Here is an 18,199-nt window from a genome sequence, read left to right on the forward strand (position 1 = left end):
CCGCAAAGCTGGTGATGTGGTGGGGGTGAAACTGGACTCCTTGGAGACGGTTATGGAGAGAAGGCTGCTCCTGAAACTAAGGAGCATCCTGAACAACATCACCCACCCCCTCCATGAGCTCCTGGTCCAATACAAAAGCACATGGGCCAACAGACTCAGACTACCCAACTCAAAGACTGAGCGCCACAGGACGTCCTCTCTTCCTGTGGCAATAAAAACGTACAACTCATCTCTGAAAAAAGCACAATAAAGGATTCTTCTTGAGCTGCATTTTCTTGCACATTGTTCACATGGTTTCTAAGCTCCTTAGTATAGCTTTGTTTTTTATAATATTATTTCTTTTTAATTTATTGTGATATGTTGAGTACAGAGCATGTTACGGACATAATTTCCCTTGGGATTAATAAAGTTTTTCTGATTTTGATTCTGATTCTGATGGATAAAATGCAAAAGCCGCAACCAGGTGTACTTGAAATGCAGCATTACGAGTGTATTATTATATTTTAGAAACGGTGTACGCATTAGATCAAACCATTTGTGTTGTGTTTCATTAATATAAATGTAATTTACAAGTTATTTTGTACACCAAAAGCAAAGATAGTCACTATCATGCTGTTGGTGAAATCATGGCACCGCCGCAACAGTAGGTGGCAGTAACTAATCAACATGCGCAATATGCAACGTGCTCGCCGGTCACGTGATGCAAACATTGCAACGAAGCAATGACACCTAAACGGTAATGTATCGTATCCTTCAAGAGTCTACGTCCAGTCTCCCGACGTTGTCTGCGTATAATACTCACATTGTTCTCCAATTCAGACATGCCTCAAAAAGACCCGTGTCAAAAGCAAGCGTGTGACATCCAGAAGTGTTTACAAGGTAACAACGTGTGGAACATTCACGGGCTTCTTATACCGCTGCCGTGCGTCTCAGTCAATCCACGTTTCCTTCCCTTCTGCAGCGAATAAGTACATGGAGAGCCAGTGTGAAGAAGTGATCCGGGAGATGCGGCGATGCTGTCAAACTCACGCCAATAACTCCATCTGCTGCTCCGGATTCAAGGAGAACAAAACACCGGAGAACAGATGTAGCACGTGAAAGGAGCCAATAAACGAATGTCTTTGTTATATAACCAATGCAACAGCAGTGTATTTCAAATGATTTAACACGCTTAAAGTCAACATTGGTTTGAAAAGACTTTGGCTGATGGAGGCGGAAGTACACAAATAAAAGTATGCATGATCTTCTTGACTGGCTTTCTTGTTTTAGCTCCCTGAGGCAGTGACTCTAATTTGTCTCTTAAAAGTTTATGGAAGCTTTTTTTGACGACATTTATGTTATGAAAATGATGCAAGGCCCATTATTTCAATATTCAATGTTAAATCTAATCTAATACATAAAAAAAAATGTAAATTTTGAGTCTGAATTGTAAATGTAATCTAATAATTCTTCGATTTCGATTTTATATGTGGATTTTCACACATGTGTGCTATTTAGACAAGATATGTGATTTTGATTTAAATGTAATATATTCCAGTACAGTGGTAGGAAGATGTTGAGGTTGGAACTGCCAGGCAGAAGGTGGAGAGGAAGGCCAAAGAGGAGATTTATGGAGGTGGTGAAGGAAAACATGAGGTTTGTAGGTTTGAGAGAAGAGGAAGCAGAGGACAGGGTGAGATGGAGGAGGAGGATCTGCTGTGGCCAAGAAGAAGAAGAAGGAGAATTATATTGAACATTTCGATTTAAATGTAGGTGTAAGAATTAGATTTACCACTGAATTGCACTCTATTATGGAACAAATATTCACTAAATCTGGGAAAATGTTGCCAAACTGCAAAATTTTATGTTACATGTATTTTTTAAATTAGGCAGCCCATACGTGGTTTTCGGTACAGTTGGTGAATTTGGAGTTGACCTGGCGCCAATAATATCTATATTGTATATGTAAATGAATTCTATATTTTTTGTCTACTTCCTTCTGGTGTACGTTGCCGTGACGTCATCACGCACTGACGTTGACCGGATATGTGCATCGGTACTTTCTAGAATGATTTAGCACCGTGTTGCTAGCTCTCTTCTGATTGTATTAATAACTGCCTAACCATACATTTAGACTCATTGGTGGTCTCGCAGCTGCCCTCCTGTATAACCGTCTGTTCAGCAAACACTCCGGGTCGCTCGGTTTTGGCCGTTTGGTGAAAGATATCGTAGAAAACGCCGCTGCTATCATGTCCAGGATAGACTACAGTGTTTGGGACCACATTGAGGTTTCCGACGATGAAGATGACACCCATCCCAACATCGACACACCCAGTCTTTTCAGGTGGCGACACCAGGTAAAACATACTTTAAATATCGGTTTTATGTGGTCAGTTCTGGAGTAACCCCAGATTGCGGGGCAAATGTTTTCTGTGTGGAGTTCGCATCTTCCTTTGCATGTTTTGGTTTCCAATTTCCACTCACTGTCTGTGCCATAGATTGTTTAAATGATGCTTAAAGTGTTAGTGTTTCACTCTTGACGCCTTCAATATTCATTTTTTTACAGGCTCGGGTTGACAGAATGGAAGAGTTTAAGAAGAAAGAGCAAGACCTTGACAAGTCACTCTCTGAGTGCCGTCGTAAGTTGTCTGAGGCTCAGAAAAAAGTGCAGGAGCTCACCATTTCGTCAGCGGGTGACGGTAAATCCGACGTGGCCAAAGCTCAAGCTGAGGAGAAGAAGCTGAAGAAAGAGGAGCGGGACTGGGAGAGGAAGCTGGAGGACCACCGTCGAGAGGAGAAGAAGATGCCCTGGAATGTGGACACACTTAGTAAAGAGGGCTTCAGCAAGGTTTCCCGTCGTTCTTTTCAGTCAGAGTTTAGGATTTCTGTATTTATATCGCACATGAATTAATCCCAAAATACTGAACTAGATGCATTGACAGATGCATCATCTAATGTTTTGTTTCTCCTTTCTCTTCCAAACACCACAGAGCATTGTTAATGTCAAGCCAGAACAAACTGAGGAGACCGAAGAAGAAAAGGAGAAAAAACACAAAACCTTTGTTGAAAAATATGAGAAGCAGATCAAACATTTTGGTAAGTTTGTTTCTGATACTTTTGACAAGTGTTGTATCTGAGCCCCCCCCCTTGTGTGACTGACAGGGATGCTGCACCGCTGGGACGACAGTCAGAAGTATCTCTCCGACAACCCTCATTTGGTGTGTGAAGAGACCGCCAACTACCTGGTCATCATGTGTATCGATTTGGAGGTAGAGGAGGTGAGTGTTTATTTCGCTCTCCTTAAATCCACCGTTGGAGTCTAAACAAGTTGGTTTGCTTTTGTAGAAACATGCCTTGATGGAACAGGTGGCTCACCAGACCATTGTCATGCAATTCATTCTGGAGTTGGCAAAGAGTCTGAAGGTGGACCCTCGTGGATGCTTCCGCCAGTTTTTCGCCAAGATCAAGGTGAGTGCAAGAAGGTTGAAGTGATGGGAGTGCACTGGAGAAAGTACTTCACCCCGGTGTTTCCTCCAACTCTCTGGGAAACGTACCATGTGTTGTCCTGCACAGGGCACCATCCATACTTCTCCATAACAAGCCCCATTGTATTTGGTCCTGTCGTTGAAACCTGACTCGACATAACCTTTTTACAAGCCAAACTCCCACTGTGGAGCATCAGTTTCTGATGGTGTGGAAACTGACTAGTGTGTAGCATGACACACAATCATGAGCTCGTCGCTCCTTAATGTTTTGCTTTTGTAAGCGGATTTGTATGTTTCCATGACCTTCTGCCTCCTCTTATATTCAAGACCTCCATCTGTACCTCACACAACCCACTAAATCCAAATGTGTGTCCTCTTAACTCTGCTAATATAGTGAGCCTTCAGTTCAATCCTATTATGGCTGGCAAGTCAAGTCCCTTTAATCGTGAGGTTATTCTCTCGCCTGTGTTCCTTTGTCTCAAGAACAATTTCTTTTTAGTGTTTTAAGATGATTTTTGTTTGTGTGCTTCACTTAACTTGTGCTTAACTATTGAGACGTCCTGTGGTTGTGATTGACAGTTGAAGTTTTCCTGTCCGCAGACCTCAGATCAGCAGTACATGGATGCTTTCAATGATGAGCTGGAGTCCTTCAAAGAGCGCGTCAGGGGCCGCGCCAAGATCCGCATCGAGAAGGCCATGAAGGAGTATGAGGAAGAGGAGCGGCAGAAGCGGCTGGGACCAGGAGGCCTGGATCCCGTCGACGTGTATGAAAGTTTGCCCGCTGTAAGAGCTTCTCCAGTCATTCTCCTCCGTTCACGCGACTTTGTTTCTCAGTCGTCTTGCTAAACCTTTTCAGGAGATGCAGAAGTGCTTCGACGAGAAGGACATTGGGATGCTGCAGGATGTGATCAGTAAAATGGATCCAACTGTAAGTGCTCATGGTTTTTAATGGTATTATAACATACAAGTGTCCGAAAGCTCCCCAGACATTTGATGGTAATTCACTAGTTTCACAGCTCAGTAGGTGGCGCTGCTTGACCTGTGAAGTTTCATTTAAAAAGTAGGGGTGAGATTCGATTAAAACAAATCGAATTAATTCGTGAATCTGTGATGAATTAATCTCAATTAATCGCAGTTTAATGGTATAAGAATATTTGCCACAAGTCGCCACATTTTTCAATTTCAATGAATTTGGTATATTACTGAATCAAATGATGGACCGATACATACATTTAAACAACAAAATATTCTTTATTTTGCATCAGTTTGACAATAGCATAATAAATGACAACGGTGGCTATATTCAAGTTTTTATATCACCTTATTTAAACTAGAGCTCTTTTATTGTCTTGAAAATATTTGTATAGACTTTCAGTTTTATAAGAATTTCAAGTACATTCAGGCCATTGAAAAACATCCCTGAACAAAAGCAAGCAGATGCTTCAGTTTGCTTTTGTTCAGGGATTCCTCCATGTTTGTTGTTGATGTTATCATCCTAGCTGCCACGTGTTTTGTGCATCACTGTGATCTGGAGGGCAAACTGTTAAATTAAATTGAATTAAATTAAATTGTCCCATCTAGTGGGCGTCATTTTTTTTTTTTTACAATTTCTAACTAGAAGTATAACTTTGATGGGCAATATTATATGGCTCGGCTCTCTCATCCCTCTGCTCAGGAGGCGAAGGCGCACATGAAGGCTTGCATAGATTCTGGTTTGTGGGTGCCCAACTCCAAACCAGATGACGGTGATGAGAAAGAGGACGACGGGACGTACGAGGAGGTCAAACAAGAGCCAGAAGAAGCAGAGAAGAAGCAATGATTTACCGAGCAAATGTATTCCCACTCTGTATCTGCAACTTCACCGTGTGTCTGTCAGCTCTGCCAAGTCTTCAAGTCGGGTGTGTCTAGCTCAACTGTACTGCAGTAGCTTACATTTAAACCTGCGCACCTCCGCTGCAGCTTTACCTCCCGCTTGGGAAAGAACTCTCGTTTTAACATTTAAAATGTGTTTTCTTGCGTCTGTATGATGCACGTCATCAGTGCTGACACATGGAATCTTATTACGTTGTCAGCCGTTAGAGTTAAGTGTTTTTTTCCCCCTCATCATTTTAGATTTTTTTTTGTTTCAGTTATAGGGCTTGGGCAACTGTAACTTTCCTGAGTAACATTTTCTACCAACTTGATTGAGTAAAAAATAAAATGTATGCTGCATCTGATCTCTGTGATGTTTTGGCTTTGTCATCATTTGGGGCGCCAGTTTATATCTGAATTATGAAACTATGGTTTTATATGATAATACTGTGAAAGCAAACGCAAGAAACAATTTAAAAACACCAGTGCACAAACATATGTTTATATCATCAGCATAATGCACTTTATTCGTCGAAATTATCTGTTTTTAGGGCTTTAATATTTTATTAAATTGCGCCATCTAGTGTTGTATAGTCAGAGCACTGTATCTGTAAAACTAAAACCCTGCATGTAAATGGGAAAATAAAAGCTGAACAATGAAGTCATGTTCAAAGTTGTGAGCCTTGGGTCAAAATGCATTTTCCACTAATTTCAGGGACAAGCAAATTTTCGTATATATCCTGGTAGATTTGCGGATTGTCATGAAAGGGGAAGTTCGGCCGTTGAACTTCTACAGGCCACAATAAAGACCGCACAAGGTTCTCTGTTAGTTTGGCTTGTGTTTATCAAGTAAGCTTCACCGTATATTTATCCGAATTACACAATAAACAAGTGCTAATACTAATATTACTGAATATTTCTACTATAACATTGAAAATAACATAATTTTCCTCCATTATGGTGCATATATTTAACTATTTTTAATCAATATTTTCTGTTTTTTCCACTAAATTCGAATATCAATGTTTTGTTGAATTTCTTATCCGCAAGCAGACGTTGATTGAAACCGAAGATGCGAATACTCATATTCTCTTACAATTATTTAAAAAATAAAGTTTTGTTCCGCTGTAATATCATTTATCTGCGTTATCATTACACTTCCTGCATAACTGCATAATAAATAGCGAAGGAGGTGGCGCGTCCTCGTGGTTTTCGGGAAGCAGCGAATGACGTCATGTTGCGTTTACGGCCGCCGAGACTGTCGGACACTCTGTTTGTAATCGCGCTGGACACAAAACGAAAGCGCATTTTATGTCGTCGTCCCACTTTTATCGTTGATCAAATTCGTCCCATGGTAAGTGACTCCGTGGCTGTTAACGCCGAATTTTACGAAAGGGAATCCAATAGAAGTTCAGTGTCTTTTTCCGTATCACCCGACGCTCGCTGAAGGGAGTTGTTTCTCTAAAGCGTTGTATTTCCGCTCGACGATCGGATCGAGTCCAGGTTAAAACCAAATACTTCTTTATAATATTCCAGGGCTCGTGGAGTAAACAAACGTAAAGACGGCGATTACCCGGAAGGCCTAGGTCTATCGAGGGTCGTACCAGAGGTTTGACATAATTCCACTTGTTTAATGTCTGACAACTGTATTAAAAACAATCGTTATTATTATTGAAAGTCACTCGATGTTGAGTTATATTTAAGTGTACGTGTGTGTCGCGAGGAGAATTACCGGTCCCCATGTCGGAGTAGGACTTCAATGATGACACATACAGTCAATCTGTCGTAACCATAACACTTATCAGAATAAGAAAACAATTCCATAATAAAGAATAATAAGTGAAACTGTCACAAGACAACAGTGACATTTCTATTGAGACATTAAATTGTCGTTTCTCGGTTGAATCTTTATTCTGGGTCTGCATGAAAATATGAAGTAAAACCAAGCATTTTTTTTAGTTGGATGAAGATTTCTGAATGGTCAACAATGCAGGTTATTATCCACGCATGCAGGGGAGGAGGTTCTGCATTGTTATTGCTATGTGTGTATCTATTAATAAAAATGATAGAAGAAGAAAAGCCAAATATGATAGATATTCTATCACTTTTTATAGTATAATGATGCTTTATTCAAAAATAAGCAAAGAAACAACAATGGTTTAACACACAACAGCAATAGTTTATATGGTTTATATTCATGCTCTGAAAAGCGGAACTTATTTAAAGGCCGGTATTCATTTTGTTATCAGCGACAACTGTGCTGTGCCAGCAAGGAGAACTCTGTCCTTCCATTATGAGCAACCACAAGGGTGTGGTCGGGGTGAGGCATGAGAAAAGAACGACTTCTACTGCACATAATATATTCAATATTTTTGCCCCACAAAAAAACACAAACAAGATTATGATGGTGCGTCACTGGGCGCCACTATCATTGGAAACATTTATGCCTTAAACTGTTTAATGCCGCTAAAATACTTCACTATAATATCAAAATAATAAATTATCATTCATAAATACTTCCTGTGTTACAGTTCACCCAGCCATGTCCAAAGCTGGTCGGTCTAGCCGTTCATCTTCAGCCGTGCCTGACCTAACTGACCATCCTCGCAGTGAAGGCATCCATGTTTTCCTTTTCTTTACCCCTAATGGCGAGCGCTTTTTGTCCCATACATCGGGAATAATCTCAGCAGAAGAGCTGTGTATCACTGCTGCAGAAGATGCAGGTGAGATTGTCGATTTCCACTGCAAACTTGTGGATCCACTTCCACTAATCCTCTGGATTCTGCTTGCAGGTATCAGCCCACTGTATCATGTGTTGTTTGCGCTCTACGATCCTAAATCCAGCTGTTGGTACAGTCCAAACCATGTTTTTAATCCAGCGGAAACTGGCTGTCTTGTCCTCCACTATCGTATGAGGTTTGTATCGTAACAAGTGTGTTATTATATAGGATTGTCTGAATCCTATCTGATCCAAATTCTGGTCGAACGTCAATGTTTCAACTTCACAGGTTTCATTTTCGGAATTGGCATGGGATAGATGAAAATGAGCCATGCGTATCACGTTATTCCAACAAAGTAGAACATGGCGGCATGTCTCTGTTTGAATTCTCCGTACTGGAGTATCTATTCTCCCAGGTGTGTGCTTGATCTAAGATTGGTGGCTTTGTCTTCTCTCTCCTCACCAGTCTCTTTCCTTCTCCTCTTCCAGGCCAAATATGAATTTGTGAATGAAATCGTTCAGATCGAGGAGTTTCAGACAGAAGATGAGCAGAATACTTTTCAGAGTGAGAGTTTGGGGATGGCCGTGCTCCACCTCCTGCACCACACCATGAAGACTGACTGCTCCTTACAGAAGGTTGCAAAGAAGACAGGGTGAGCGTTCACAATCCCATGGAGACAGCTGTTATTTTGAAAGCAACACGTCATGAGCGAGGTACACAGTGGCTGGAGGATGCACCTAGTATGTGGCAGGATGTTCCTCGCCATGATTTCCATCGCATTTGCTCATAAAATGTGTCCCTGAAAAAATGCATACAGGAGGGAACTACACTCTCGTCACAATAGAGCTGCAAAAATGCAATGCCAAGTCCAATAAATACATAAAAATTGGAGTGCTTTTTAACATTGTAATGTTTTAAAATTCAGAATCAGAATAGAATTTATTGCCATGGGCAGTGGGGGTTCCACCAACTTGGAAAGAGCTTTGAAATAAAGTGCTGTTAATAAATAAAATAAAATAAAATGAAATTAAATTCAACCAAAACAAAATGTTTTGGACAGTATTGACCTCTACGGTCAGCACAAAATGGCCTCTGTTGTGAGCCATTCAATCTTATTGTCGGAGACTGTGTGCATGATGGAGTAATGTAAATCTCCATAAAATGCCTGTCAACACACCGAGAGGTTGAACGGCCTATTCAGACGTGCAACTGCGTTTTTATTTGAGCTACATGTTAGCACCGGTAGACAACTTAAAAAACTCACATGACTTAGTCCTAGACGAAACTGTGGTTAACAGCAGGTCTAAAAAAATGTAGGGGAAACACCACAAGTTACTCCCTCAACCTGTTTGTTTTGATCATCACTTCCTTTTCTGCACGTTCCACAGTCTTCTGGTGTGTTTGCTAGTTCCAATCTCTTTTTGAATGATTGAAAAACATATTTTTCTTTTGCAGCTTTGAAAAGTGCATCCCAAAATCTTTTGCCAAACAAATTTCCAATGACAACTTCCTGACGAAAATCCGCATCAGAAGAGTGTTTACGCAGTTTGTGCAGGAGTTCCATCAGACGATGGACACGGGCCGGTTCAGCCCAGAGGAGACGATAAACAAGTACATGTACACCCTGGAGCGTTTGGCCCCCAGTTTCGGCACCGAGACGTTCGATGTGTCGGACCTGAAATTCGGACAGGTGGAGGATGGAGGTGGCTCAAACATCACCAAAGATGAGGTCGGAGGCTTCAGAGCAACACATGAAATCATGGTTTCTGGCAACAAGGGGATTCATTGGAGGCCCTCGTCCGGGCAGAAGGTTTGTCGACTCACCTCAAGTCGTAATGCTGGTTTTCCACTAAAGGTTTTGTTCATTCTGTCGACCAGCGTCGGACTAACGGCTATGTCGGGAGCTTCAAGAAGAGAAACAATGATGAGTCTGATGTGGCCCCGCCCCATGCATGGACCGTCTTCTGTGACTTCCCTCAGCTAACTCACGCCGTCATCAATGAAGCCAGTGTTCTTGTTTACACTGAAGATAACAACTACATGGTGAGTATTGTGGGTGATGCCTACCTCACACAGAGGTGCTTTAGCATCCTACTTCTCACATACAGTGGAGAAAATATTATAACAAACAAGTGGCCTAAGACACAATCGCCAGTTTACTGAGACAGCAACAGATTTTTTGTGAGATGGAAGATCAACTTTTTAAGTTCAGGTCTCGAAAAAGGAGTTGAAAACCATGCTGAGCATTGGTTCAGTCTATTTTCTGGAGTAGTGGAGAGCTTGCATATCGCATCATGAATACTCCACGGTCACCTTTACCATGGAGCTTACGTAATTGTGCGTGTTTTTTTTTTGTCGGCTAAATAAGTTTTAAACATATTTCCAAACTAAGTTCAGAAGATGTTGAGACTGCAACATGGAGCATTTGATAACTGTATTTTCTGGACTAAAAGTCTATTTTTCTCTGGTCCTGCTACCACATTAAAGTACAGTATATAATTTCACATGGTCCTAAATGTTGCACTGACATGACCAAATATTACATCATGTCCGTTTCTGTCCCACCACCGGTTGAGGACATCAGAACGACGAAACCAAGCCAGAGATATCATGTGATCACGCGTGCTTAAGCTGGAGAACACAACAGCTATCATGGAAGTGGATGTGATTATAATGGTTTTTAACTGAAAAATCTAGAGAGAAACACCTTAACAACAAAGTGACTTGAAGATTTTAAAGTTTTCATGCGCTGCCTGGACATGTGAAGGGACAGAATGGGTGAGAGTGGCTGACATTTATTTGCTTCTTATCATTAGAAACTTGTATATTTATTGTCATTGATGCAGTCAAAAATTCCCCTTCTGCTTCCTTCTATCTCAGTCAACTCTGTTCTCGTCCACGGCCAAAAATCTTCCCCTGTAAATGTGACTTAAAGTCCAGTTCAACTCATATATGTTGTTTCTTCTTCATGATACATTTTTTTGACTGCTGCAATTTGTCTTCTGGATCGGTACATTTTGAGTCCAGCAGTTGTTCACTTGCTGTACTCCAGACAGAACTGGCAAAAACATGCCGTAAAACACAGTGCAGCATCAAATCGTGAAAACTTCCATGTGACTATGGTACCACTTGTGTTGTTATTGGTCTGTCAGTATTATTTTTAAGTCTAAAAAAATTGCTACCACCTGGTTGAGCTTTGGAAAAGTGCTTTGTTTGTCATCGCGGTTGGTTTCGTGGTAAGAGTGTTGCAGTGGCGAGCAATCACACAACATAAAGTTTGCACACACAATGCTGCTTCTATTGTTGAATCATGCAAGTTATCTTGTTGACTTGAGGTCCGTAGTGGAGGTATGCGCTCTCTGAGTGCGCTCCTCCTGTTAGCTTATGGCTAGCATGGTGATCAAGTCAATAAGCAAAGCAACTGGAGGAGCTGTTTTGTTTTGTTTTCTCCGCCCTCTGGCATTGCGTCATGTTTTGAAAGTGTCTGTAGGTGGGAGCTGCGATTGTAAGCTCATTGTGTTTCTGTAGGAGGTTCAGATGAGCTCCAGCCAGGAGGCCCGTTCCTTCATCTCCCTTCTGGATGGATACTACCGGCTGACTGCGGACGCCCACCATTATCTTTGTCATGAAGTGGCTCCCCCAAGGGTAGTGCTGAGTGAAGCAAATAGACTGCACGGCCCTATACAGTGAGTTTATTTCTCACTTACAGATACAGATACAGACACACACTGCGGGTTATATCACTCCATACTTGTTGCAGAGACACTTTCGTTCTACAGAAGATGAAAAGGTCTGCATCTGAGCGGGGATCCTTCCTGGTGCGCTGGAGCGCTCACAAATATCGACTCCTCCTCATCACGGTCCTCAACAAAAACGAGGTACGACAGCACCCTCACTTGTGATGGTGAGAATGTTCGATCTATGGACACGTTCGCATTTCTTGTCTGGCAGAACGGATCCATTTCATGCCACAAGCAGTTTCGCATCCACGTGGATGGAGACACTTTTCGCCTGGAAAGCTGGGAGGGCCAGTTCTCCAGCATCAAGGCGCTGACAGACAGTCTAAGTAACTCCGTCCTCAGGTCTGGTTCTGAAAGCTACACTGTGAGAAGATGCATCGTCCCACAACCAAGAGGTGAAGTATCTCCACCGTGGCCTTTATCCTTCAGTTTCTTCATCACCATGATATTTGGTCCATTTATTATTGGATAGAAGTCACATGTTGCTCCAGCAGAGTAGGTTTGCAGACGACTCATCTTCACTGTTTAAAGAAACAGTCAGAAAACAAACCAAGTGAAGTGATTCTGTCTTATTTTATTTGCACGTGTGTCCTCAGAACTCTCCAACCTTCTTGTGATGAGGAACGGGCATGATCCTACAGCGGAAATTCACAACAGCGCGAAGCAGGTCAGATGTCAACAGATCAAGTCTAAAGACATAAAGCAGGTGAGAAGCATGTGTGACATCACATTACATTACATTCTCTCCATCACGCCGAACATGCCATTACACTTCTCAGTGCTGCAGTCGCTCAGCTAAATGTCGCGTCACAACGTTATTACCTGTCTTGTTTAGACATGTCACCTCTCTATGTTTCATAATTACATGCCAGTACGCTACATGTCAGTGCAGTTGATGAAAGTGATTTGGTGGCACGCCGGGGGATTTCACATTTCAAATTACCGTAGCACCTATATGGTTTTTCCCATGCTGCAGGACTGCCCGAACAGAGCGGATTTACATCCTCATTCTTCAAGAGTTGGTTCTCAGTTCTGTAGCTCATGAACAACTGGTGGCATTAAAAGAAATTAAATGGTTTCTGAAAGTGGAAGAGCTTTGTGAATGTGGCTGAAAAACTTGCGCACGTGGCTGCTGCGAGCAAGACAGAGAGAGGGCGCTGTTGGAGTTGGCCAAAGTCGAAAATCACTTGGACGAGCGATTTAGTTTTTGTGAGAACACTGGTTAGAAAGTGATGTTTCACATTTTACCAACATGAGTCTAACACAGCTGTCAGTGGGAGTGGGAAGACCACCAGGCTGCTCAGTCCTACTACAGTTGCAGAACATATTGCAACTATCAGTACAGGAGTAAAAGTTTGCCATTGTCGTTATGTGAACTAGATATTTTATTCTTCTATTTTGTAGCTCTTGTTATAAGCTCATTTTCTGTTATTACTCCGTAATGTCGGATAATAATCATTTTGAAAATGCAAGTTATGGCTTATGACTCATTCATCATACTTTTTCTCTTACTCAAAATAAACCCAGGTGACATGTCGAGTCAGGTCATGTCTTACATCACTACACTGTATCTCATACTCACCAATAGGGGGAGCATTTGGGTCGTGGAACCAGAACTAACATCTATTCAGGATACCTGCATTACCACGGCAGTGAAGGCATCGGTGGACGTGATGAGTACAACAACAACTCAGCTGACAAGAGAAAGGTGGTTCTGAAGGTTCTGGATCAAGGCCATGAAAACATTGCACTTGTAAGTGGACCTCATCCATCCACTTTCAACAACTAGAAATCTGTGTGCTGCTTCTTTTCATCTTCCTCTCTCTTTCCCAGTCGTTTCTCGAAACTGCGACTTTAATGAACCAAGTGTCCCACAGACATCTGGTGTTAGTACACGGTGTGGCTGTCAAAGAATCCGAAGGTGAGAACAAACATCACCTCCGCAGTCTCGCTTCTGTTTTTGCGAGTCCAACTTCTCCCTTTGGCAGTTCCCATCAATGTTTAATACAATAGAAGCATATCAACATGTTTCTGTGTCCCACACTTTCTCGCAGACATCATGGTGGAGGAGTTTGTGGAGTTCGGGCCGTTGGATGTTTTCCTGCGGAATGAAAAGGCGGCTGTGACTTCTCGATGGAAGTTGATCGTGGCGCAACAGCTAGCAAGTGCCCTGAATTATCTTGTGAGTTTGATCGGCGGCACATCTTGCAGAAATTTGCTCAATTATGAAAAAGTTGTGTGAGCAAACTATCAGTATAAATGAATACGGATCTCTAAGCCACCAAACAACAGTTTAAATGGAAGGCACTATAGGGGAGTTTGATGCAAAAAGAGAACCAAATCAGGCCTAAATACAAGATTTAAACAGGAAGTTAAATAAACACAGTAAGTTCTAAGATATTTTTCCCTTGGACACTTTTTTAACCGTTTTGTCTGCTTTTTCTGCTTCCAAATTGCAGGAGTCCAAGCAGGTGGTTCATGGAAACGTGTGTGCCAAGAACATTCTTCTGGCCAGGAGAGGACTGGAGCCTGGAACGTCCCCCTTCATCAAGCTGAGTGACCCTGGAATTCCTGTCAATAATCTCACCCGGATAGGTTGGTCCTGTTCTGTGCCGGGAGAGAACACGAACCATGCGGCTTGAGATTCATCTGGCTCTCCGTCCGCAGAGCGTCTGGAGCGCATTCCTTGGATCGCTCCCGAGTGCATCGACAGTGAGGCCTCCATTAGCAGTTCTGCTGACCAGTGGAGCTTCGGTGTGACGCTGTTGGAGCTCTGCAACGATGGCAATCTGCCCATGAGCAGCTGCACGTTGCTTGAGGTAGGCTGTTGAGCCAAATGTGCCTGACAATATGAGAAAAACACGTTTGAAATGAGGAAGTTTAAGCTGTAAACTGTGAATGGTGTGTCAGGAAGCAATTGAATGTCCCTGCAAGACTAATTTGAGCATTAAAAATGGTTTGTTTTTCGTTAAACATTGTCTCTCTGGCCGTTCAGTTGGCCTCCAAATTCACTGCACTAAATCTACACCGCCTACAATGTGTGTCGTGGTAGACTGTGTTTTCTTGTGAATAGTGTCAACATGTCTTGTGTGACGGGGTAGAGGCTGTGGTAAACCACAGCATTGCTTTGTGTTGCACACTGTTATTTTGTTTCCTATTTCCTGCCAAAGAAGTGCCAGTGTGGCACATTGCATGACTGTGTTTGACATGCCGCACATCATCGCAAATCACCATGCCGTAGAAACAAGAACTCTGCGCCAATGGAATTTTTCTTTGTTATTTATGGAGAGTTAAAAATTCAAATTGAGAAAACAGAAAAAGCAAAAATTGAATAAGTCAACACAGAGCTTGTTGAAAGGCATCATAAATTTGTTTTTATACATGAACAGTTATGTTGCTGGAGTCTATCAGTATAAATATCAGTATAAAACGATTTCAAAAAACAAATAGTTGATGCTTGAAACCAATAATTTCATGCTTTTTTCGACTTTATTCTCATAAGTGTTCTGTATTATATTCATAAATTCTTTAAAAGAAGATACAGTTTCAGTGTCAGTGGCTTGGTCGATTGCGTTTCCCTCCTATTCCAGTTTTGGAACGGACAGCAGTTTTGGCTTTATAGGTCGTAATGTTTAATGGGTTATGACTTCTCTGTGTGACTGTGAGCTGACTGTGGACCTTCTCCTCTGCAGAAGGAGAGGTTCTATCAGCAGAAGGGCCGCTTAACCAAGCCGTTGTCTCCTGAGCTGGCCGACTTCATCAGCATGTGTTTGACCTACGAACCCGAGGAGAGGCCCTCCTTCCTCTGCCTGCAGAGAAAACTCAATGAAATCATGAAAAAAAGTGGGTCCAGTTTTGAAACATTGTCTTCCATGCAAACTATTGTGGTATAAAGCATGAATGTTTTTCTTCTTCGTAGATCCTGACATGACCCCCAGCGAAGCTGTCCCTGATGCAGATCCCAGTCTGTTTCACAAGCGCTACCTCAAGTTAGTGAAGGCCATCGGCGAGGTTCGTGTCCAGCTCGCTGTTTAGTTCGTCCTGTTTTGTTCCTCATGGCCCGTTTTCTGTCTCCAGGGTCATTTTGGAAAGGTGACCCTCAACATGTACGACCCAGCCAACAATAATAAAGGGGAGATGGTGGCAGTGAAGTCGCTGAAACAGGAGAATGGTCGGATATGTCAGGGCTGGTTGAAGGAGATCGAGATACTCAAGTCTCTCTACCACTGCAACATTGTCAAGTACAAGGGCTACTGCGCAGAAATGGGTGTGTAAACTGCCTATTGATGTGTAAAATACTTTATGAGAGCATGTACGAGGACTGTTTTTCTGATTGCACTGCTGGCTGGGGATTTCTAAGATTGGCTTTTAGGCCCCGCTGTGTGTAAAAACATCCCTTCAAAGTGCAGCACTGCCATGTCAATACTTGTAGCTTGAAGCGCAGCACGCTCAGCACGATCGTCCGTTCGGCTGCACATTAAGAAACCAGTCCTGCTTTGAAAGGAATGTAAGCAGGAGCATGTGAACAATCTAATTGTGTCCATCGACAGGTGGACAAGTGGTGCAGTTGATAATGGAATACCTCCCTCGGGGGAGCCTGCAGAAGTACCTTCAAAAGGAAAAACTGAGCGTGCCTCAGTGCTTGCTGTTTGCCCAGCAGATTTGTGAGGTGAGAACATGTTCCTGGCATCAGTGGTTGACAAGACATGCTTATATATATATGCCACTGTTTGTGTTCAGGGTATGAACTACTTGCACTCGCAGAGGTACATTCACCGGGATCTTGCTGCCCGGAACGTCTTGGTGGATGAAAGTGAAAATTTGGTGAAGATAGGGGACTTTGGGTTGAGCAAATACATCCCAGAAGGTGACGACTACTACCGGCAGCATGGCGAAGGGGACAGTCCAGTGTACTGGTGAGCTCAGCTGGACCTGAGAGAAGATCTAAGATCATAACGCTATTATGACGTTGAACAAATAGCAAAAGTGCCGTAAATTGTGATCCTTGTTTTAACTGAGTTTGGACTAGCGTAGGGTGATTTTTCTGTTCTTATTGTTGTTTTGTTGTCAGCTGTCCACTAGCGCTTCTATGCTGTGATGTCTTCATAGCTTGTTACCTGAGCGTTACAACGCCACCTGTAGGCCTGGCGCGTGTACTACATGGGCTTGCATGAGTAACTCATTGACTGCCAAATATTGTGACCCTAGTTCAAGAAATAACTGTTGCCTTCAAAGTAAGGCTGTAACAAAGATCTTTGAAACTTGAACTTTGAAATTTAGCTTTCCAAATGCATGAAGTATGGACTATTGTTAGCCAGAGTATATGTGGGGATAAAAGGAGTACGATTGAATTGCTTCTTTTGAAATAACTGTTTAACCATTAGGTTAACATACATGGATAATATACATATGTTCTTCCACTTGAATGTGTGACTTTGAAATTCTGAAATGAATTTTGACATGAAGGTCTCATTCTGCTTTGTGTTGTGTTTAGTCTCTTTAACCTAGTTGCTTTACTTTGCGTAGGTACGCCATTGAGTGCCTGAAGTACAACAAATTCTCTTTCCCCTCGGACATCTGGTCCTTTGGTGTGACGCTGCATGAGATCATGAACCGCTGCGACCCTCAACAGAGCCCCCCAGTTGTAAGCCATCACTTGACTACAGTTTTGCAAACATCAGTGATAGAATTCTGTGTTTTACTTTCCATGTATTTTTACAGATATTCAGTAAAATGTTGAAGGCTCCTTCGGGGCAATTTAACAATATTGTCGAGCTCTTGGAGAGTGGGTGGCGGCTGCGTTGTCCCAGAGATTGCCCGCATGAGGTAAAGACAATTGACAGTGAAGGTTACAAAATTACCGTCCCAGTTCAACTGTTTCCATTTTTCATTTTAGGCGAGGATCATGATGGAGGATTGCTGGGCAGCAGATCCTGCAGCGCGGCCCTCCTTCCTATCCCTGAAACAGAAGTTGGAGGACATTCGGAAAACGTACGACTGGCAGAACAATTTCATTTTAAACATACCTCCACTTCACTGATCAGGAATCTGCTGCATGAATCTTTTTACAATGTCTTAGTTAGCAGGCAAACCCGAGCCATATTTTGTCCATGGACTAACTTTTATAAACATTTATTTTCATCATCATGTATTTTAATGTGAAAATGATCTTATTTAGTATTTACTTTAAGAGTTTACTATCATCTGGAAATAAGGGAGTCTTTCAATACTCATTTAGAATCATTCTGAGTAACGATATTAAACTGTGCTGCTTTATTTGTATTATTTCTATATGAATTACATTTGATTCCAGTTTTGCATTTATAACCATGTAATAAAGCACTATCTATCTTTTCCTGGGTTCAATTTTTTAATCTCCTGGATTGAGTTTTTGGTTTGGGGTATATTTAAAATAAATACTAAA

At 42.1% G+C, this 18,199-nt stretch overlaps 3 protein-coding genes across 5 annotated transcripts; all 3 read left to right on the plus strand.

Moving 5' to 3' along the window:
• The first annotated feature begins 685 nt into the window (after positions 1–685).
• Positions 686–1,234, plus strand: cmc4 (C-x(9)-C motif containing 4 homolog (S. cerevisiae)). Its single transcript, XM_053852488.1, has 3 exons — positions 686–736; positions 820–879; positions 962–1,234. Exons 2-3 carry the CDS (start codon positions 822–824, stop codon positions 1,096–1,098), a joined length of 195 nt encoding a protein of 64 aa, XP_053708463.1. The 5' UTR covers positions 686–736; positions 820–821; the 3' UTR covers positions 1,099–1,234.
• Positions 1,235–2,019: 785 nt separating this feature from the next.
• LOC128751191 (hsp90 co-chaperone Cdc37) lies at positions 2,020–5,868 on the plus strand. The gene is made up of 8 exons (XM_053852060.1): positions 2,020–2,336; positions 2,546–2,827; positions 2,970–3,075; positions 3,142–3,257; positions 3,325–3,447; positions 4,065–4,247; positions 4,321–4,392; positions 5,140–5,868. The coding sequence occupies exons 1-8, from the start codon at positions 2,229–2,231 to the stop codon at positions 5,281–5,283; spliced, it is 1,134 nt and encodes a 377-aa protein (XP_053708035.1). The 5' UTR covers positions 2,020–2,228; the 3' UTR covers positions 5,284–5,868.
• A 673-nt stretch (positions 5,869–6,541) lies between these two features.
• tyk2 (tyrosine kinase 2) lies at positions 6,542–18,112 on the plus strand. Of its 3 annotated transcripts, none has more exons than XM_053851966.1 (24): positions 6,542–6,669; positions 7,847–8,038; positions 8,108–8,231; positions 8,324–8,450; positions 8,524–8,687; positions 9,491–9,845; positions 9,914–10,078; positions 11,564–11,721; positions 11,796–11,913; positions 11,987–12,170; positions 12,372–12,481; positions 13,364–13,528; positions 13,609–13,696; positions 13,830–13,957; positions 14,235–14,370; positions 14,443–14,594; positions 15,468–15,618; positions 15,695–15,786; positions 15,853–16,042; positions 16,326–16,444; positions 16,516–16,691; positions 17,302–17,419; positions 17,497–17,601; positions 17,672–18,112. In XM_053851966.1, the coding sequence occupies exons 2-24, from the start codon at positions 7,858–7,860 to the stop codon at positions 17,813–17,815; spliced, it is 3,450 nt and encodes a 1,149-aa protein (XP_053707941.1). In that variant the 5' UTR covers positions 6,542–6,669; positions 7,847–7,857; the 3' UTR covers positions 17,816–18,112. The 3 variants fall into 3 exon arrangements, with proteins under 3 accessions (XP_053707941.1, XP_053707942.1, XP_053707943.1); XM_053851967.1 differs by lacking the exon at positions 6,542–6,669 and adding an exon at positions 6,689–6,924; XM_053851968.1 differs by lacking the exons at positions 6,542–6,669; positions 7,847–8,038; positions 8,324–8,450.
• Positions 18,113–18,199: the final 87 nt, after the last annotated feature.

Source organism: Synchiropus splendidus, chromosome 19, assembly GCF_027744825.2.
Source record: "Synchiropus splendidus isolate RoL2022-P1 chromosome 19, RoL_Sspl_1.0, whole genome shotgun sequence".
NCBI lineage: Eukaryota > Metazoa > Chordata > Actinopteri > Syngnathiformes > Callionymidae > Synchiropus > Synchiropus splendidus.